The sequence below is a fragment of the Sander vitreus genome, chromosome 1 (genome assembly GCF_031162955.1).
Source record: "Sander vitreus isolate 19-12246 chromosome 1, sanVit1, whole genome shotgun sequence".
NCBI lineage: Eukaryota > Metazoa > Chordata > Actinopteri > Perciformes > Percidae > Sander > Sander vitreus.
Window position 1 is genome coordinate 26,172,009 of NC_135855.1, and position 22,304 is coordinate 26,194,312.

The 22,304-nt window shown below is 41.3% G+C and overlaps 1 protein-coding gene across 4 annotated transcripts in view; it reads right to left on the reverse strand.

Annotated features, from left to right (window-relative positions):
• Window positions 1-278: 278 nt before the first annotated feature.
• The window catches only part of hipk3b (homeodomain interacting protein kinase 3b), a 43,646-nt gene continuing 21,620 nt past the window's right edge, over window positions 279-22,304 (reverse strand). The window contains exons 3-17 of one of the 4 annotated variants that reach the window (XM_078250336.1): window positions 18,622-18,745; window positions 13,073-13,192; window positions 12,474-12,560; window positions 11,733-11,917; window positions 11,492-11,651; window positions 9,310-9,433; window positions 9,089-9,192; window positions 8,468-8,592; window positions 7,974-8,141; window positions 7,557-7,877; window positions 7,317-7,463; window positions 6,933-7,192; window positions 5,049-5,100; window positions 4,004-4,143; window positions 279-2,567 (exon numbers count right to left, since the gene is read on the reverse strand). In XM_078250336.1, coding sequence (XP_078106462.1) covers window positions 2,062-2,567; window positions 4,004-4,143; window positions 5,049-5,100; window positions 6,933-7,192; window positions 7,317-7,463; window positions 7,557-7,877; window positions 7,974-8,141; window positions 8,468-8,592; window positions 9,089-9,192; window positions 9,310-9,433; window positions 11,492-11,651; window positions 11,733-11,917; window positions 12,474-12,560; window positions 13,073-13,192; window positions 18,622-18,745 — 2,623 coding nt within the window. In that variant the 3' untranslated portion in view covers window positions 279-2,061. Of the gene's footprint in view, window positions 2,568-4,003; window positions 4,144-5,048; window positions 5,101-6,932; window positions 7,193-7,316; window positions 7,464-7,556; window positions 7,878-7,964; window positions 8,142-8,467; window positions 8,593-9,088; window positions 9,193-9,309; window positions 9,434-11,491; window positions 11,652-11,732; window positions 11,918-12,473; window positions 12,561-13,072; window positions 13,193-18,621; window positions 18,746-22,304 lie in introns of all 4 variants that reach the window. The other 3 variants (XM_078250329.1, XM_078250355.1, XM_078250345.1) reach the window with 3 other exon arrangements.

Consider the following 22,304-nt stretch of genomic DNA (forward strand, 5'->3'; position numbering starts at 1 on the left):
GCAACTAATGTTCATCATCAGCAATACAGTAGTTACAATGACACTCCAAATATGAACGCAAAACACAAAAATCAAAACCACTTCTATTTCAGATAATTAGGGACCTATACAAAAATAGCAACGCTGGGTTTAAACTCAGAGAAATCACCTAATTTCACAGCTATCGAAGTGGCAATCATTATATAGCAGCTTATCTATGATACATTCAAGAAAGAAATGATACGACTTATTAATTGCCCAATAAGCTAGACAAAACCTCGGCCGTTTTTTTTAAATACTTTTATTTAACCCCATTCTACAACTACAGTATAACTGAGGTCTATGCAAACAGAATAGCTACCTTGCTCAGGAAATGAATTACAGTCTTTGGTGCTGCACAAGCAACTTCATTTGAAAATAAAAAACAAAAAAAGACACACATAACTAGTAAAACAAACAGATGAAATGCACACACAGCATATCTACATATACATACATATATATATATATATATATATATATATATATATATATATATATATATATATATATATATATATATATATATATCTCCTCCCTGACGGAATGTATAAAATAAGCAGTCGACACCAATAAGCCTTAAGCCTTTGACAAATGGTATAATGTAGGGAAAAAAGTTAACTTTGTCACACATGCATAAATGAGAATTGCACACAATTAACTCACACCTTATCAAGCATCTGTACTAAATAGTCTAGCTCTATAATATATGTCCATATATGTGTGTATATTGAATACTACATGGTTTGCTCAGGCTTAGAAAATTCCATACCATGAATTAATTTGCATTTCTTTCCTTACCTAATCAAAGCCATGCCCACCACACTTCTAAACGTCTAAGAAACAAAGTGAAAACACTCAAAATGAAAATACGAAGACAAGAAAAGAAAACGAATCAACGACTATTTAGATTGTATTGCAGTTTCATCAAACAGTACAAATACCGTTTGTAATAATAGTTTTACTAAATAGAAAGTGATTATCAAATATTAAGCAATACTCAGTACTTGCACTTTGTACACTAGTTCATTCGGGGAAAAGGGAGAACGGAAAAAAATAACGTTTTTAATGAAACAGTAAGCATTCGCAACAGCAAAGCATGCTGTTCTTCTTGAAAGAACAGAAAAGTAACTCACTACACACTGAAATATACACCGACTCCAAAAGTTAAGCACCGCTATCCGCGATACATCACATCCATGCAGGCTATGCAAGGACATATACACGTGTGCATATATATACTCACACATAGGATGCATCGACTGATTGGAATTTCAAGTGCTGCAGTCCAGTACATTAATATTCATGTATATAGTCATATATAAGTAGTAACATTAACAACCTCAAATATGTAAGGCACTATGGCTGGGGACAGTTTTACAATGCAGCGAGTCTTGTGACACAAACAATAAGAGCAACGTCTATGCATCTTTCCGTTTACATTTTTTGCTCATGCAAGACCACATGCAGCGTGAGGAACAACCCTATATAAATCGGTTAATTGACATGACATTGCTAACACCAAAAGACACCGAAAAGGTACAAATACTTCAAACGCAGTACAACATACACTGTGGACAACATGTGCATCTGTCGATCTAGAGCTAGAGACTGGGATGGCTTTACAAATATGGATGTGTCTTGCACACATAAGAAGGCAATATAGAAAAATAGCTGGGATCAGGGGTGCAAAGTCTAACTATTCAACACCACCCCAATTATTTTACCTGTTTTGAGGAGTATTCGTAGAAGATCCAATGCAAAGATATATATCAAATGTGCAAAACACATTAAGTGTGAGTTTAACTATTCATTCATTCTTTCATTCAATCATTCATACATTATTTCCTTTTTATTCTTTGCCCAAATCATCGCCATCATTGGAACGCTCACTTTTTTTCTCTCTCTTTTTTTTTTTTTTTAAAGCTTGAAGTTCAATTACACCCAAGTCTACATGATTCAAAAAATAGCTTGCTTTCTCTGTGGTTGTGCCATGGTTTTGGAAATGAAAACCATGTTTGTGGTTTAAGATGCCCTGCTCACTTAGCCCTCTGGTGGTATAAAGGGTACCTGGGCAGGCATGCTCAAATGTAAGGGTACTGGTTTATTTTGGTGGGGCTGAGAGGGAAACTGCCGTAGGCGGGCGAGGCAATGTAGGAGTGCGGGGGAAAGAGGGGCTTGAATTGGCCCTGGGGGTGCAAGGTGGGGGAGGGCAGCAGCCGGGGGTTGATGCCCACTGTAACCTGATGCACGATGCCTGCCGGGTGGGAGATGCTGTAGGTGGGCTGGAGGACGGGACGGGAGGCTACAGGGGAAGCCAGGAGGTGGGCCACGGGTGCAGCTGTGACCAGAGGACCAGGCGGGGGGTAGGACAGTAAGGTGGGCTGGGTGTGCGGGTGGCCCCCAAGGTGGGGGCCCGTAGTGTGGTTTGGGCTGCTGTGGGACAGGGTGAATGTGTGTCCATGTATGGTGGGGGGGATATAGGCCTGTGGTCTCCGGTGGGCAAAGTTGCCGTTCCATTCCTGATGGCAGGAACTGAAATGCTGCACCTGAGGGAGAGAATATCTGGCTAATTAGATTCACCATCTTCATCGACAGACTTTGACTTTATGAGCCACTAGATGCTGCTGTGTGCACATTTTTACATGCCAATGACTACGTTTACATGCACACAATATTCTGGTTTTTGCTCTTATTCCGAAAAGGACGTTATTCTGACTAAGCTGTTTAATGGCTAGTGAAAGCAAATATTGCACTACTATTCCTGTTTACATGCAGCCGTGTGAAATAAGTTTTCCAGGGGTGGTGGACTTGTTGGACAGTGCGAACACAGCCTCCCTCTTTTATTCCGTCAACCAGCTTCTTGAAAAGGTTGTAGTTGCGATGCGTGCGCATATCCAAAAACCTGTTGATATCCAAGTCTCTGATAATGTTTAGAAGTAGCTGTGTTTCTCCTTCTAATCGGATCTGCAGCCCTGCAAACTGTTGGCTGGTTGGTTTGTTTACAGCAACCATAGCAACGCACAGAGCTGACCATAAGCTGTAAAGAGGCAAGAGGCCGTAAACTGCGGTAAAAACACAGATTGAGACGCATATTCCGAATGCGTTGAATACATGTCCAAAGAATGCTTCTAAAACCCGGATAATACCGGAATATCTCACGTCTTAATCGGAAAATGCTATATTCTGGAAAAAAAAAAAAAGGCCTGTGTTGGGTCTCTAATCAGTCATTACCAATCTTGACATTCACCTCCTCTTAATTTGTGTGGATAACATTACAATATTGTATTCGTTCTTTGTCTTACTGGCAATCCATTAAGTAAGCAGTATTACAGTAAAATGTCTTCACCCTTAAACACAGTTGGAACTGTTCACCCACCAACTGTGAGTAATTTTAAGCGAAGCTGGGAGATTTGTTAGGGACAAAAGCTGCTGTGGCAGATGAATTAAGTTCCATTTTCAGTGTGCTCTTGGCTGCTGCTATAGAAAAAAACAAATATTTGCAATTCAAATGCTTTTTATCACCTAAACCACTTTAGAAATTGCATTTTCTGGCACAATTTGCCAACTTCTTCACTTCTTAACACTCCAAACAGGGGACAGATTCAGGATACAAAGACTTGACGTGGCAATTTTAGAAAATCAGACTTCAAATGGGACAACACTGCTAGTTGTGTTCAGTGGGACACCCTGTCTAAAGCATTACCACTGCCAGTGATTAAAACCGAGGTGGTGCGTAACTGATTTTATCCCTGCAATCATTTTTTTTTATGAAGATTAAATACAATTTTTGCCATCTCAAATAAACACAAATTCTCTTTGGCATATGCATATACTCTATATTCTCCTTGATCGATGGGGTCCCAAGTGTCCCCAAGATCTCTCTGCAGTCAACAACCCTCAACAAATTAAATATAAATATATATTTTTAGGTATGCTTGTGTTTGTGATTGTGTAATACATGTATGTGACTGCATGTGCTCACCTGCCCAAAGCCTATAGGCTGCTGTTGTTGGGGCTGGAATGCAGGGGTGATCTTCTGCGGCCTGTTGAGGAGGGGAGTGGAGTGGTGATGTTGTCGCCCAGGAATGCCTCGCCCTTTGGACTGGCATGAAGACTCTAAGACTGAGGGACGGAAGGAGAAACAGAGAGATGGAAATGGCATGTGTTAATGCAGACAATTTGGTGTCCCACTATTAAGATCACAATGTAAATAAGGGCAGGCAAAAGGCAAACAAGATGCAACCAGGGATTGGATCCACTACTTCTGCAGAAATGGCAACATTTATGACAGGAGGCTTTGTAGGATTATCAGTTATTTTAGATGTGCTTGATCAGGTCCAAACCTTTAAACATAGTGGCATCTGTCCTCTGAATATGATCTAGGTGATTATAAATAGATATGTTTGGGGGGGATCAGGGAGGAGTTGGTAACTAAGCTTGTATATCTAGCTTATAGTGGGGTCAGACCATCAGCTATAAATACACCTGGTAGCACTAGAATAGCAAGCTGTGCCCTTTTATGCGGGGCTCTCGTTGCAATAGCTGAGGGTTGGGGGGGATGTCTTTGACATGAAAGCCGATATGACTCTGTATGATTTTCTCTGAGGATTTACAGTTAAACCCTTTACTTTATAATACCTATAAAGAGGTAGCTTTTAAATGTACTCGATTGCTGAAAAAGACAGCGATGTCCCACTGACCACAGCTGTAAATAAAGCCTACATATAGCATGCGTAACTTCACTTTAGCGCCAGAAAGAAACGTTTTTCCAACATTTATTTGTTTAGGCCAACCAGAAAATGTGTTCATGTTCTCTGCTTGACATCCATGTTTTGAAAATTTTATTGAGGACATTAAACATTGTTGGGCAATTACGCATGTCTTATGTAGCTTTAAAAAGTGCACATCCACACAGATATCGGGGTGCTCAGAGTCAGTCTGGAGCCAGAGTAAGGAGTGATGACAGCAAACAAATATCCACTCCAGAGATCAGAGCAGATACTTCAGGGCAGGTCACCCATAATCACCTGTGAGAACCTCTGTGGTCTACAAAGACAGCGTAATCCCAGGCCATGTGACCTGTGGAGCAGACAGCAGCAGTGGTGACTGCTTTGAGCTAGCATGACCAACTCATGTACTTGCTAGTCTTCTGAGTGGATAACACCATCAGAGTGTACTTTAGACAAAGCGAATGAATGTGGAGAAGAAAAGGTGTCCTGTCACCTGCTTTATTCATACGCTATTTTAGGTTTAGAGATAACCTGGGTCTTCTCCAGCAGTTCTTAAGTACAAACCCCAATTCCAATGAAGTTGGGACGTGTAAAACGTAAATAAAAACAGAATACAATGATTTGCAAATATTTTCCAACATATATTCAATTGAATACACTACAAAGAAAATATATGTATTGTTTAAACTGATAAACTTTGTTTTTTTGAAAATATAAACTCATTTGGAATTTGATGCCTGCAACACAAAAGAGGAAAGTTGAAGAAGGCTTAAAAAACACCTGTTTGGAACATTCCACAGGCGAACGGGTTAACTGGTCATGATTGGGTATAAAAGGAGCATCCCCAAAAGGCTCAGTTGTTCACAAGCAAGGATGGGGAGAGGTTTACCACTTTGTGAACAACTGCATGAGCAAATAGTCCAACAGTTTAAGAACAATGTTTCTCAATGTACAATTGCAAGGCATTTGGGGATTTCATCATCTATAGTCCATAATATCATCAAAAGATCTAGAGAATCTGGAGAAATCTCTGTACGTAAGCTGCACGGCCTAAAACCAACATTGAATGCCCGTGACCTTTGATCCCTCAGGCGGCACTGCATTAAAAACCGACATCATTATGTAAAGGATATTACCACGTGGGCTCAGGAACACTTCGGAAAACCATTGTCAGTTAACACAGTTCGTCGCTACATCTACAAGTGCAAGTTAAAACTCTTACCATGCATAGCAGAAGCCATATATCAACACCACCCAGAAACGCCGCCGGCTTCTCTGGGCTGGAGCTCATCTGAGATGGACTGACGCAAAGCGGGAAAGTGTGCTGTGGTCCGACGAGTCCACATTTCAAATTGTTTTTGGAAAGCATGGACGTCATGTCCTCCGGGCCAAGGAGGAAAAGGACCATCCAGATAGTTATCAGCACAAAGTTCAAAAGCCAGCATCTGTGATGGTATGTGGGTGAGTAAGTGCCCATGGCATGGGTAACTTGCATTGCATCTGTGAAGGCACCATTAATGCTGAAAGATACGTATAGTTTGGAGAAACGTATGCTGCCAACCAAGCAAAGTCTTTTCCAGGGACATCCCTGCTTATTTCAGCAAGACAATGCTAAGCCACATTGTGCACGTGTTACAACGGCGTGGCTTCGTGCGGGTACTAGACTGGCCTGCCTGCAGTCCAGACCTGTTTACCCTTGAAAATGTGTGGCCAGTATGAAGCGCAAAATACAACAACAGAGACCCCGGAGTGTTGAGCAACTGAAGTCGTACATCAAGCAAGAATGGGAAAGAATTCCACCTACAAGCTCGAGTCCTCAGTTCCCAAACGCTTATTGAGTAACACGCTGGTAAACATGCTCCTGTCCCAGCTTTTTTGGAATGTGTTGCAGGCATCAAATTCATGAGTGAATATTTGCACACAAAAAAATAAAGTTTATCAGTTAAAAAAACATTAAATATCTTGTCTTTGTAGTGTATTAAATTGAATATAGGTTAAAAAGGATTTGCAAATCATTGTATTCGTTTTTTATTTACATTTTACACAACGTCCCAACTTCATTGGAATTGGGGTTTGTATAACAAAAGCACCAATATACACTATTAGGTCAACTCAAAGTCAGACTTAAATAAGGAACATACTGAATGAATTTGTGTTAAAGCATCATATGTCAAGTTTTACCTGTGTTGCCATATGTTTCACTGACAACAGGGTAATAGTTGTTGTTGTTGTTCTGCACTCTCATTGGAGGCACCACAACTGTACGAACTGTTGGCTTGCTGGGCTCGGTCTCCGGGGCAACGCACGCAACACGGGGCTCGCCGTTTTGGTTGCGGTCGGCGATGAAGCGTCGCTGTGTGAAGGGACTGTGGCGAGAGGCGTCTGAGGCAGGCGAGCTGTCCACTGTGTCACAACCACTCTCTTGTTCGTCGTCCGACATACTGCAAGGGGGCAACCAATGAGGAAGGAAGTTACAGATATCTCGTTTGTTGTGCTGTAGCAACTATGTAGAACCAGGGAGAACATTTGAAGGAGCTTTGTTTGAATCAGTTTAATTGAACATACCTGTTGGGGTGTTTGCAGGGTGAGGTGCTGGACTGGGCTGAGGCTGAAGAGCTGGTGCTGAGCGTGCTGTCTGGACTGCTGAGGGAACAGACTCTCTCCATACTGACGGTGCTCTGACACGCCTCACAATCTGCACTACCCTTACACCTGTGTGCACCGAGAGACAAATAAAATAAGACACATTTTTAATTTCGCCAATATAGAAATAAAGTTAAAAGGAACCTGGTGGTCAGTACTCACTCCCCCATTGAGTGTCTTTGGGCGCTCTCCTCTTCGTCACTGCTTATACTGATGACACTAACAGTCGGGCTAGCTAGGTCAGAGATCACCATGGCCAGACGCTGCTCCTGTGAAACTGAGAGCTCCTCACTGTCTGGCTCCACTTTACAGCATTTCTCATCATCCTCCTCCACTTGCTCTGTTCCTTGCTCCTCTTCAGCAGCATGCCCTTCCTCTGGGCATCTGGCTTCTACCTGCTGCACATTCTTTGCTGTATCGGCCATCTTTGGGGACTGGCATGCTATATTTTGGACGTTCGTGTTTTGGGAGAAGTTGCTGCTCCTATTAAAGAAAACAAGTAACTTTCAGAAAGGAAGAACCCATTTCAGCGCATGTATAGGTGTTTTAGTTGCAAAAGGCAAAACTCACATGCAATACCTGTTCACACAAGGCTTGGCTCTCTTGTTGGCAGCTGGCTGTGGCCACACCACATGTGCAATGCCTATGTTGATTGGCTGGTGGGTGGACATGGTCATTTGGTTGGTTAAGAATGGCTGAGGGTGTGCAATCATGGAGCTGTAATGGTTACCATGAGGACGCACTTTCCTGCATTAAGGAAACAAAACATTGCAAATTGAGCCAAAAGCCGTTAGCACCATTACAGATAAAATGGTCTCAGTCACTGGTCCGAAGGGACATGCATGACTCATCGATCATTAATATTCAGGGGGGCAAGTGAGCTGTATCAGAGTAGTACAGCCCTTCTCAAGAGTGTACATTGCAAATAAAGGTAATAATGCACTAATACGTATTGCTTTAGATAATACTACATATTAGTATATAAAATAATATGTATAAAATCAAGAAAGGATACAGATAATGTATCAAAAACATATTGTGCTGTAATCCCCAGAAACAAACAAATTGCTTACCCCCAGTCACCCAATCTTTGTGAGCCTGCCATAGTATCAGATGCCAAAGTGGTTGGTGGTGGGGGCACTGATGTCACCTGCTGCCAAGTGGGCACCAAGATCTGCTGAGCACGGCTGGACCAGGCCTGAAGTTTAAAGCAGCAGAAGCAAAGCAGTTAAACCTAGTAATTTTACTCTCATGATGCTTTCATCAGCTTGCACATAAAAAGATAAACTTTACTAATGAAGCCAAGCGGTCCCTCCATCTCAGCCTATGTTCGTTGTAGAGGTCGACCGATACTGGTCTTTCAGGGCCGATGCCGATACAGATTATTAGTAGTTAATGAAACCAATGACCAATATTCGGAACTGATATGCATTTACAGTAAAATGAAAATCTGTCAAAATTAAGATTTAAATAAAAGTAAGGCTCATTTTTTAATCAAACAAGGGCAGAGGAGGAGATAGAGCTGTAGCGGAGCCAAAGTAGCACACTTTTTAATTAATTAACTTTATCGGTCAAATAAAACGCAGACACAGATCATCTGCAAATTGCAGCCCTGATAATTGGCCACGCCGATATGCGTTCAATTCCTAGTTCTTTGACCTCCATTGCCGTCATTCATATCCCTGCTACCTTACCTGTGTGATGACTCCAGGTCGGATTTGAATGGGCTGGATGGGGGGTGCTTGAGTGACCAGAGGCACAGAAGCCTCCATTCGAACAGAGTAGCCTGCTGGTTTAGCTGTGTTGGTGGGGATTCATGCAGGGACAATGGACAGGAAATATTTGACTTTAAGATATTTAGTCCAACCACCACGAAGAATAATAAACAAGGGAAATAAAGATTTGCATGTCCTACCTTGAATGGCTGGGGGACATAGAATGAGTGCCTGCTGAAATGAATCACTGCATCCAAACTGACCACTTCCTGTCTGCAGTGGTATCCCAGGGTGCAACACTGATGGGGCTGATGGGGCTAATCCCTAAAAACGGGAAAAGGGATATAACTGGACTTTTCTGAGGTATTACAATGCTCAACAATAGCATTAAAGAACCAGTAGATCGCAACAGCTCTGTCAAGAGTAGTCTGTATTTCAACCAGACAGAGCCCAGGGACCTGTGTTGTACTGAGAGATTAGTGGGTTAGTCAGTTACCTTTAGGCAAAACCCTGGCTTTTCAGTCGAAAGACCGTAGCTCACTTGGCTCACATGTAGTAGAAGACCATCATAACCTCAACACATGGCTGATCTACTTCAGAGAAGTTCAGGGTAATGAATTAAAAAGTATCCATGGTCCACTTGCTGACTGATCAACTCTGCTGACTGATAGAACTCCCCAGTAAACTGGAATTAAAATGCTTTAAGGATTCAAGGCAAAGGTTATTACTGAATACGTCATGATCAATACCTTCATCTCATTAAAATGCTGCTCTTGATCTGTTGGTATATGATTAAACACCTGTCCATATCAACCCGCTTATAAAACAGATTAACAATTTATTCAGGCTCACAGAGGCTAGATTTAAGATTGGATAACTAAAAGGTCGACAGACAATGTTGAACTTATTCCTTGAGACAGGCCTGAAGGCTAAACAAAGAACAGTTAGGCATGTGCCTCTGCTTCACTACGCATGCAGTTCTCGTGCCTGGCTATAATCACATTTATTGAATAACGAGAACTAGGCCTATATTGTTCTGCTACTGCATGTAGCCCAACCCCCATACACATGATAGTAAACACAATGCAGCCTTTTAGAGGATAACACTAAAAAAGCCATCACATTTTCTTGTTAAATTCTCCTGAAGAAAAACAATTTACCATTAACTATGCTGCTCCATGGAAACAGAAATTATAGTTGAGCAGTTTTATTGTGCAAACAATGTTATTCTTTCATCAGGTTTTGATTTTGAATAGGAATGAGCCTTCTAATATTATCCTTATGTCTGACTATGTACTGATGAAACACATATGTAGTAACCATTATATTATATTGTCACAACTGGTCATGTTTTTTTGTTTAATCCTCAGAACAATGCCTTTTGAAGAGACTTTAAGATGTTTTGCATTATAAAGATCCAATGCCAAAAACATGGTCTGCTCCTTTTTTTTCCTCAGCAACAGCGGTGATTTGCACCGTTGCCATGACCTCAGACACATGACGTGATTTTGTTGCCATGACAGCAGTGCTAGGACGCAATAAGATGAGCAAGTCGGCATACACGAAAGAAATAAAAGGCGAGGAAATTGTCTACACAATCAGTCTTCTGATGAACAGAAAAACACATTGCATGTCAATGACCCATACCATCTGTGATTATTCCATCACTCAGATATTGTTATATTTTTTCAATTCCCAGTTCAGAAAACAAGAAGAAAAAACAAATACATACACACATATACACATATATATATACACATATATATATACACATATATATATACACACACATACATATACATATATATACACATACACATACATACATATATACACATATATATATATATATATATATATATATATATCTCTCTCTCTTATATAAATATTCTATTTTAGAAAGCTAATGCCAACTCATGAGGCTGTGGTTAATGTGTCTCATTTCAACGTTAGCTTTAGACGTTAGCCACTGCAGCGGAAAACGACTGAGACAGAAGTGAGTGTGTGTGTGTTTGATTGAGAGAGTGTGTGGGTTCAACATTTTGGTTTTGTCTATACTACTAGATACTTGTACTATATTGACTGGATTAAATAGAATGGCATTACTAAAAAGAGACTAAAATACAATTTTCATTGACTAAAACTAGACTAAATGTCATCAGTTTTCGTCGACAAAAACTAGACTAAAATAGTCATGGATAATTCTGACTAAAATGAGACTAAAATGCTCAGACATTTAGTCGACTGAAACTTGACTAGACTAAAAAGCGTATAAACGTTTGCCATAAAACTAATACAAACTAAAATGACAGCTTGACACAAAGACTAGACTAAAACTAAAATTAAAACAGGCCGCCAAAAACAACACTATGAAGGACTTACTTGAGTGTGGACACCGGTAATCTTGCTGAACGGGTGGTTGACAGAGGCAGCAGCGTTTGTTGTCACAGGTCTGATGAAAGGACCTTTATTTCTGTTGGCCGTCTCATATGCACTGGGACGAGTCCAGCAAACATCCATGATGTGGAAACATGACTTCACACTACAGGCAGAGGAGTGACACAGTCAGAGATGTATGAAGGTCAAAATGACAACATCAAAATCTGAGGCAAAGTGGGCTCACTGGTTGCTATGGGGAAAGTCGAGCAGGTGTTGCATTGTCACAAAGGGGTGGCTGAGAGCTTCGGAAGGGGCAATCCTCTCTTCTGCATCAATCAACAACATCTTCTTCAGCAGGCCCACAAACTCCAGACGGTCTGCCTTCTCCGCCAACAAGTCACTACCTTCCAGATTCATCACCAAGTTCACCTGGAAAACAAATGATTTACGGTTAAAACTACTGGTCTTAATAACTGTTCATTAATAGATTACATGTTAAAAGAAAAAGGTTACGTAAATGAGAAATGTCACATTACAGTATGCTCTGTGTATGAAGAATGAATACTTTTTTTAATATGATACCTATTTCCTAAGAATGATAAACAATTAGTCATGAACATTAATTCTTAAGAATCTCCTCTGACTTACAAGTCATTTTTGCTGTGTGTCACCCCCCATCTCTCTCCCACCTTTCCTGTCACTGTCACTCTGAAATAACAAACCTGAACATGCATTGATGGTTTCCTGGGGAATTTCCACCCATGGTGTACAGTAAGTGAAACCTGAACCTTTATTTTTAAATTTGGGTTAAGCATTTATCTGAAAGGAAGTTGAGCTTAGAGGTGCTCCTTTCTTTACAAGTAATAACATGTGCATTCTGTTCATACAGCTGTGGGTGTACTTCCTCTACATCATCTCAACATTTGATGTTGAACTTCCTCTAAAGTCCTGTTAGGTACATTGTTGTCCGAGCAGCTGAACATACGTGCGCTATGTCATCCAAACAGCTGAAGATGTACTTCCTGGCTTCCTTTGATTTCATTCCAGTCTCCGTCTCATGCTCATCTGTTGACTACAGAAAAAGGAAATGTTTAGTGGGGCTGCAAGAACGGAATTGTGTTATGGTTTTAATAGTTTACTTTTCTATAAACTGGTTCATACGTGCTATGTATGAAATTAAAAAACATGATTATACAGAACATCAGATTCCAAAGTAGAGAGGCAGGGTGGGTATTCATGACTCATGCTCCCAAAATGCATTGCCTTAGAAAAATGTCATTGTAGAACTTAAGCCGATTCACATTACGTGAAGCAATGTGAGACTTTATCGGTTATATCACAGAAACCCGAACGGTTAGTTCTTCTGTTTCGGTTTGTTTCAGAAAATCATTGTTTCTTTATTGGGAACTGCAGTCTTTGTTTGCCCAGAGGGAGGAGGAAAATATTTGTTGACTGAGTTGGAGCGGACCTATGATTTTCACCATCAGCTTTAAGTGAAGCAAAACAAGAGTAAAGATTAGTTGTTTTGAATAAGCAGCAATAAGCCCATTCAGCACATTTTGCAGGTATGTAAATACTTCTCACCTTTAGTCTCCATGCTGCATAAGGTGAGTCGGACTCTCTGCAAAAGAACCGTGCCGTCTTTGTACCCGCATTCAATAAATGTTCCCCTGGCAAACCTTGTGTCTGAGAAATGTAGCGAATCTGTTGGACATAAGAAGGAAAGCGAGTAAGAAAATAGAATAGAAAAAAAAATCTTGTAGCTAAATAAAAAGGCAATTTTAATGGGTTTAAAGCAGGAATAAAACATTTGTGTAATAACATTTTACATTAAACAAAAAAAAAATGGTCTTACTTCTAAATATGTCACTTCAACAATAAATGCTGTTCATTCAATGTTATTGTTAAGTTCTCCATCACCCACGCTCTCTCCAAAACCAACACATCACCAGAGCACTTTATAGTGACACACACTTTTATGTACTGACAATTTACAAGGTAATTCACAGTGACATCACACTATCAGGAGTTAACGTTACTGTGTGTGGACGTGTACAGTGGGGACGGCAGAGACCATGAAGATGGCACATTCCTGACCAATGGCTAAAACCAAATGAGACCCCTGTACTGAGCATAGCTTGTGTTTATGATCTCTGAAAGGTGTCAGGGTCCTTTTGATAACAAGGTTCCTATCAATGCCAAATGTTTGCTATGTAATGATGCTCGTCAGTCAGATGCTGTGGGGCAAGAGTGTCACACATAGGTTTATGAGAGGAGGCCAGTGAGAAGCTTGGCTGACGTCAATCACACCCAAGTGTAAAGGACAACAACCATTAGAGATTCAGCGCTGCTAAAAAGCAAAGAGCCACACACTGGGAGAGGGGTGAGAATCATCAAGGAATCACTTGACACATTCATATGAAGCATGTAATATATTATACGATCATATGAAGCATGTAATATATTATTATACGATCTATCGCTCCCTTTCTCTTTGAAATACACAATGTAGATGTAAAGCAAACATGTCCTCACCCCTTTACTTAACATGTATGAAGTTTCCACCCTGCTGCCTGCTAAACATAAATGAGTTATGTTTGTGAGGCACCTTACACTTTAAAAGTTAACTACAGAGACTGAAAATGTTTTTGTTGGAAGCTATTCATGTGTTCATCTTCAAGCTGTTCCCCCTGGCCAATGTGATGCTTGAGCAGCAGGTTTTTTTTGCGTCTGTTGCTGAGGTGCAAATACTGCAATGTGTCCGTGTTTGTGTGGGTGGGACCTATGTCTATGTTAGTTGGCTATAGAGGATCAAGCAATGCATTCAATGGGATTTTGACGGCATGCATGATGACTGTAATCTCATCTGCTAAGAGATTTAGATGGGAGGGTGGCGAGCCCCTCGCTTATGTCAAGGCACACTAACATCCAAGTATCATAAAACACATTGGGCCCTATTTTATCGATCTAAGCGCACGGCGTGAAGTGCATGGCGCAGGTGTGTTTAGGGTGTGTCCAAATCCACACTTGCTACTTTGACGGCGGAAAAAAGGGTCTGTGCACTGCTGCGTTATTGACTTTGGACCAGGTTTTTGTTGGTCAATGGCACGATCACTTCCCGCTGCCTCAAGATAGCAATACGACAAGAATTCCCATGAACACACCTCCCTGTAAAACCAGCACGCCCATGGGCGCAAAGATGGGCGCAGGTGCATTTGTTATTTAAACAACGTGGGCGCTGGATGGTCTTAAAATAGCAAAGACACAAGGGGCGACCTCTAGCTCACCCAGTAAGAGCGTGCGACCCATGTAGGCTGAGGCCTTTGCAGCGGCCCGGGTTCAAATCCGACCTGCGGCCCTTTGCTGTGTGTCACCCCCCCATCTCCCTCCCACCTTTCCTGTCTACCCACTGTCACTCTGAAATAAAAGGGAAAAAGCCCCCCCAAAAAATAATCTTAAAAAAAATAAAATAAACAAACAGCAAAGACACTTGCGTCGGGCTTTGTGTCCGGCTTTGCGCCGCGCCGGGTGCAAGATAGGGTGCACACTGTCCATGTCTCCGTTTTGGATTTGCTCTTTCCTTTTCACAGTACATGCTGATTTACCAACCAAAATCTCTCTCTCTCTCATTTTCTGTCTTTCACATTCACTATTCATAATAGTCAAGGATTTCTGACATTGTCCAACAAACTTTACCCTGAAGATACATTGACTAAATTCCCCTCCTTTCATGTTCATAATATAGCTGTGCTGTAGTTCTGCAACATCATATAAACAGAAACAGACACAAAAAACAACACAGCCAGTATGTGTGGGTGGGAAAATTCTTGTGACGGGAAAACCCTTATTTTTCCTGGAAGGCGTGTCTCTGCAGAGATCTCACAAACCAGCGAGGTCGCTGGTGCAAAGCTACTGCTCCACAAAACAAATATCTAGCGAGCTGGGGCCTGCTGCAGAGCAGACAGGAAGTACAGGGAGCATTTATTTTATGGCAGACCAGATAACAATAAACACCATAAAAGATCTATTTCAATGATATCCCTCACTGTAATAAATTACACATGTACATCTCAGCTTGGAATAATGTACACACTCCTACCTACCCATTGTACAATTAATCTCTTATAGTATAGTAGTTTGTGCTAGAGCTGCAAAGATTCGATTAGTGTGACTAAAAATATTTTTTAGTTTCTTCACTCTTCTGACAGTAAACTGAATATCTTTCGAGTTGTGGAAAAAAACAAGACATTTGAGAACGTCATCTTGGGCTTTGGGAAACACTGATTGAAATGATTCACCATTTTCTGACATTGCATAGACCAAACAACTATTCGATTAATCGAGAATCGTTAGCTGCAGCCCTAGTTTGCGCCAGCTTATAAACAGAAAGATTCCTCCTGACCCCCACTAAACCAAATCCTTTTTGCTTCCAGTGACCCTGCCTACATCCTCTTATTCTTAAAGATCCTCCAGGTTGCCAGCTAGGCCGAGCCCCAAAGAAAAAAAGAAAAGAGCACACATAACTTTGGTCTCTGCAATAGCGTGCACTGACCCCCATGGTTGCACTACTTATACGGTGCCTGAGGAAGCAAGAGATAGAGAGCGTAAAGAGGGGATCATGAAAAATATGGGGAATGGAGTCATACCCAAGACAGCACATGGGCTAATCATAGCCACTCATAATGAGACACTGGCTGAATCGTGAGGTTTGTCGCATCAAAGAGGTGAGCAGCCTCGTGCTGTACTAGTGAAGTAAAATATGGTGTGACTGGGGGATGAGGTAAGGAGAGGGGAGGAAGGGAGGAGGAGCAGCCAGAGTTATAAATACAATATGCTGTGTGGCATGGAACAAGACCCCTTGCAGAAAGATAAGAAGAAGAAAAGGGGGAAGAAGGTTGTTTTTTTTTTGTTTTTTTGAGAGGTGGGGGGGGGGGCAGTCAGCTCCAGCCAGACCACCCTGTGGCCCCTGGATGACACTTCACACTAGCAGTCAGCTGTCTAGGTGTTTACTGACATGCAGTCAGTTGGCTTTTTATTTTTGGCGAAACTAATTTACAAGCTTTCTATTTTGAAGTTTGAAGGACTGATTAGGGTTGTACGATGAATTGGCATATGACGATGTCCACAATGAAACATCACGATGGACGATGACATTCTTGTCTCATTATGAGATTAAAGCCTCCAGAACACCAGAATCCCAAATAAAATATATTTTCGTCTTTAGTCCTATGCTCCTGCACGGTCTGCTTTTCTCATTCATTGGTCATCTATGACCAAATTGAATACCCTGCACATGCATGGTGCATGGCAAAGAGAGACAGTATTTCCTATGTTGGGTGGGTGGTAAAGCATAGTGTAGCCACAGCACAGGGATTCAGTATATTACTCAAAGGCACACAACAAGAACAGGGATCCTCCAGGATGTGCTTCCGACTCTACTACATAACCATTCTGCTAAAATGGGGCAGGGTGGGAAGTTCAGACATCCCAGAGAACATCCAGAGCTTAACATTCACTGCAGGTATTTTAATCAGCAGACAACAATAGACAGTAACAGGAGTGGTGCAAGATCCAACAGGCTGAAACCTAATGTGACATACTTCTGTTTTCTCTCTATAGATTACTCAAGCCCTCTAACACAATCCAGTACCCGTGTTTACACTGTACATGAATTCAAAGTCAACCATTTACATACAGCAGACGTTGATCTCTATCTGATACTTACTTCATTCTACAGGTTCCTTCTCACCTGTTATCTTGCTTTTTATTGTATTGTCTCTTACACTCCTTATCTATGACAACTTTATCCCATCCACCCTTGTCAACCCCATCAGCTCCAAGCAGTCCCTTACTAAATCGAGGAGGCTCCCCCCAGATATCTCTAAAGCAGCTTTGCGACATGCTGACTGGCTCGTGCAAAAACAGATTCATCATATTTAGACTGATGGTGCAAGTCAAATCTCTTTCGGAGGTGTTGAGTTATCTCTCCTGTCTCAGTCCTAGGGAGAGTGAAAAATGATGCCAGGCCATAAAAATACTTTGGTATGAGTGGAGTGTGCAGTGGGGCTGAGTGCTGTAATGTAGGGTGCTGCATGGGACCAAACAGGATCTGACTGAGGCTCTGTTGGCAGGCTTTGAGTAGATAGGGCTCCAGGGCAGGGGAAAGCAGCTCAACATAAGCCCAGCTCAGTCTAGTCCTGTGAAGACACTGTCAGTGCTCCACTGGGAGGGGCAGACGTCCAACAGCTCTTAATAGACATACCATCAATCACAATAATATGCCTTTCTGCTCACTGTCACAGACACCAGCTGATACAATCCTCAGGGTACGTACGTCACCAAGGAAGCAGAAAATGCTGCACTAATTTGTTACTGTAAGTCACTTGAGCCATCAGTCTCTTCCTTCATTTAAACAATCCATCTCTGTCTTTCTTTCCGTGTGTAATTATGGACAAAGGTTTTTCTTTCCCTAAACCTCAAAAGTTTCCTCTCCTTTCTATCCATGTCGTCCTACAAAAGAAAATCCCTTCAGTACCCTTAAAACGCCATTAAGTCTATCTCACACAGAATATAATAACTTGTTTAAAGTTTTCCTACTGTACACACTGTGACAATGTTGCATTATTGTCCTAGCTTCAAGCCATAAGTACTTAACTCTGCTGCTAAACCTCTATGTCTGCCTTTTTATGGCTTTGTCAGCATCTTCCCCACACGTGGTCATGGATCACATATGCCAATGTGGGAGCCATGTCTGTGTCAGTAACCTGAAGGCACGCCTGTAATACAAAGCTGGATTGAATGCAAACTAAGAAACACACCGAACCCACACCTCTGGGTTGCTTTGATTGCAAAGTGTAAGGGGGGGGGGGGGCTGACCTATGGGAGAAAAGGCGGTAAAACCTATAAATGGAAGGAAGGCCCACTGCGCCAGAGCAAACCAGTAGGGGAGAGATTGAGTCATAGAAGTTGGAACCAGAAGTAGGAGATGCTGGGATACGTTGCATATAGAACAGAAAACAGAGGATAGCAGAAGGCCCACAGGAGGGATTGAAAAGCGGAAACTTCCCAAACAATGATAAACAAGAGCCAATTGCAGCTAAAAAGTGAGTGCTGGGGAGAAGATGGTTGTTTACCTGGTCGTACTCCAGGGCCCCAGGGTAAAGGGGCCAGCCCAGAAAAAGTTCAGCTATGACACAGCCTAAGGACCACATGTCTATGGCTTCACAAAACGACAATCCCAAAATAATCTCTGGAGCCCTGTGAACGGACAAAAACACACAACTGTTAGTCTAAGGTCACACAATAATAACATGTAATATGAAACTATTAAACAGTGATATACTCGTACAGAATGGTTCATATAAAGATGGTTAAATATGTTTTTGTGCTGTCTTTACCTCTTTAGAGCTCTGTAACAAACACTACACAATCATAAACCATCCACTAAACACTAACATACATAAGAATATAAACTCCTTTGATATATTTTGTTTGTAATTTATTATTTATAATAATTAAGCATTTAAGTGTTTACATAAAAGCTATAGAGTCATTTTTTTCACCTTAAAACCATTTTTCTCAATTTCACTACTGATACTGACAATACTGTATTGCTTTTGGGCTGTGTAGACTGGTGCTGATTACCTGAGCAAATATAATGTATAATAATGTTGTGGAATTCCCATTTATGGCGAGTCAGATGGGAATTTGTGGTACATGTGTATCGGTGCCAAGTGACTTGTTAGTAGGGATGCCAATTTCGATTTTTTTCTGACCGATAGCCGAACCTTGTTAACTGGCCAGTCACCATTATCTGACAAGCAGGCAACTGAGTCCCAGTTTAGCCGAGGGTCATACACATGTTCCGCAGACAGCTGCAGACTTGTACCGGAACACATGCAGCCACTTTCCTGGAACCTCTTGCGCGTCTGCGTAACCAACACTGGCAGTTTAAATTGGCCTTCCTACACACAAAGTATGCCAGGCAGACACACATCTGACAACCTCACAGCTGTCCACCAAATCCACCTGCGAGGATGTCAGTTGTCTGTTTGGCATACTTTGTGTGTAGGATATAGACTTAACCCACCGGTCCTCATCGATATAGTGGCATGTAGCTCTCTGGTGTGCGCGCCGTCCAGCCGAGAGCCACAAACTCAGCAAAAGGAAGAAGAAAAAGAGCTTCAAACGCACGACTTGCTTGTACTAACTTTGCACTAGCAAGTAAACTAGAAGTTAAGAAATAAATTGTATAGTCTATTTTCATTTAACCATGCAGCAACCTTTTTAATTCCTTTTTTTTTAAAATACGTATTGTTTTTAACTGTATTAAATCAGTCAAAATTCTTATCTCTAAGTACGTAAGTCAGTGTTGTGCGTGAGAGTTACCTAGCTAAACGTCAGCAGGCTGAGTCAGTGGGTTAGCAGGTCAGCCAGGCCGGTACAAGAGCTTTGACAGGCTGTTGTATCACAGTCGGTCACTACCTCTACACCTATTTACTGGCTCAGTGTTACTTCAAGTCAACTCCATAATAGCACTGTAATACCATGTCTCGGGGATGGCTAGTGCTGACGCAAGCCGGTCAGCAGTAATACATGTAAGACATGCTGAATATATGAAACACCATAAAGGCAGGAAGCTCTGTGAGTAAGTCACTCCAGGCAGGAATCACTCTGTCCGGCTGGTGCAAAAGACGTTGCGGTTGTGCGGATGTAAACAGATTCAAAGGAAGGAATCTAATAAAGAATTTTTTGTGAGTGTGAAGTTCATGAGATGAGCGGTTTTCCAGAAAGCTGCAAGCAGCACGCAATTGTCCCCTTCAGAACAGGCATGTTTTGAACGGGCACTGCACTAGTTAAACCTATAAAGACTAGTAGGTGTGTAACGGTACACAGAAGTCACGGTTTGGTTCATACCCCAGTTTAGGAGATATGGTTCGGTGAGAGTTTGGCACAGCTGAAAAAAATCTCAAATGCATAAGGATACATTTCTTTTCATTTACTTTGAACAGACAGTAGTGCAAGTCTAGAATGACACAGACACACCAGCACACAAGTATAAATCCTCACTACGGCGTAAGCCATCCACGTAGGCTACAGTGTAGGCTCTGTGTAGATGCAGTGAATTGGCCAAAATGATGAGGGATGTTATGTGACATTTTCCTTCCATTCCTTATTTTATGCAACAACAGGGCTGGGGGGATAATTCAACATTGTTTATAATCTTAATAATTGTATTAATACAAATATATTGAGACCCTGATATGATAACAAGTATGACAAGTTATGCCCTTATTTCCTATTTGCCTACATATATATGATAGCATTGCTCAGAATAACTCAGCTAAAAATGATGTGAGAGAAACATGAGTGATTGACCTATCATTTCACTTCCGTTCAGGATATACACAAGATAAAGCCCACCCTCAACAAACTATTTTCCATCATGAAGGAATCCAGAGGATTTAAATAATCTAAAGAACGACTAGGATGAGATTTCAAGACAATTAGCTCTAATGACTAAGATGACTATTTCCGAAAGCTGGACATACCAACTAAGGCAATCCTGAGACAACTACTCTGATGTCTTTGAAGCCATATGGGACTGAATGGTGTGGGACATATGGATAGCAACAGCAAATTTAAGACCTGCTAAAATAAGTTTTAGAGACTTATTTATCACATGGTCCAAACAAATGCACACAACAGCTGGTGCAGTAGGCAACATAGCAGCGGAAAACCAACCAGGCAGTTATGCCAACCATTTCCGCCTCACAGGCGTGTCCTATTTTTAAGGAACAGGTTTTCCCTGGAGGAGAGAGAAGCTAGATATCAACACAATTGCATTCATCAGGACTAGGGTTGCACGATATTGACAAAATGTGACACTGCGATATTGATTATGAATATTGCGATATAGATATTAATTTCAATATTTTTAAACATATACAAAATTACAAAAGTTATGGGAAAACACATCAAAATAGATTCATAACAAATAAAACAAGCTTTCTTACAACACAAGGTTTATTTCAACTGACAGTTATATTGGACTGGTACAACATGAATAAATAAATAAATAAATAAATAAATAAATAAGGACCATGTCTACAGAACAGGACATGTTTTAATGGTTGGACAGAATAACATAAATAAAGAGAACAGGACACAACTTTTCTTTCGCTTCTCTGATTCGTTCCGTTTAGTTGTCTCTATCCATTTCTTCACTAACACGGTCACTCTGTCGAAATATGCACATACGTGGTACGCTACATAGGGTTTGTCACGTAGTGGACCCGTGTGCTGATGTACAAAATAAAACCTGAAGCTGTTAACAAGGACAGGGACCAAGAGAAGGAAGGAATAGAACATTCAGGAGTCATCTTATGTTTAGCTCCTCATTTGTCTTTAATATGCTTTTGTTCCTCCTTTTACCTTCTGAATGCACAATAGCAGTGCAACATGTAAAAATCAAGTGAAATAAAGAGAGCCAAACAAAAAACAGCAGTTCTCCCTCTCTTGTTGCCATGGCTGCATGCCAAATTAACCCAACTCAAACATCTTCCTGTGAAACCAAATATATTTTCCATCCTTAGGATATGAAGTAAAAGCTGAGGGCCACTGAATGCTACAGGAGCAGAAGCCTCGTGACTGTTCACTACCACATGCAAGAGCTCTGGAGGAAACTGACAGGTGAGACAACAAAAAGATGAGCATGGTGACTGACTATGCTTTGCACGGATAGACTCCCGCTGTGACACTTAACAGGAATAAAATGGCTATAGACAATACATGAATATGTGTTCCTAAACAAGCA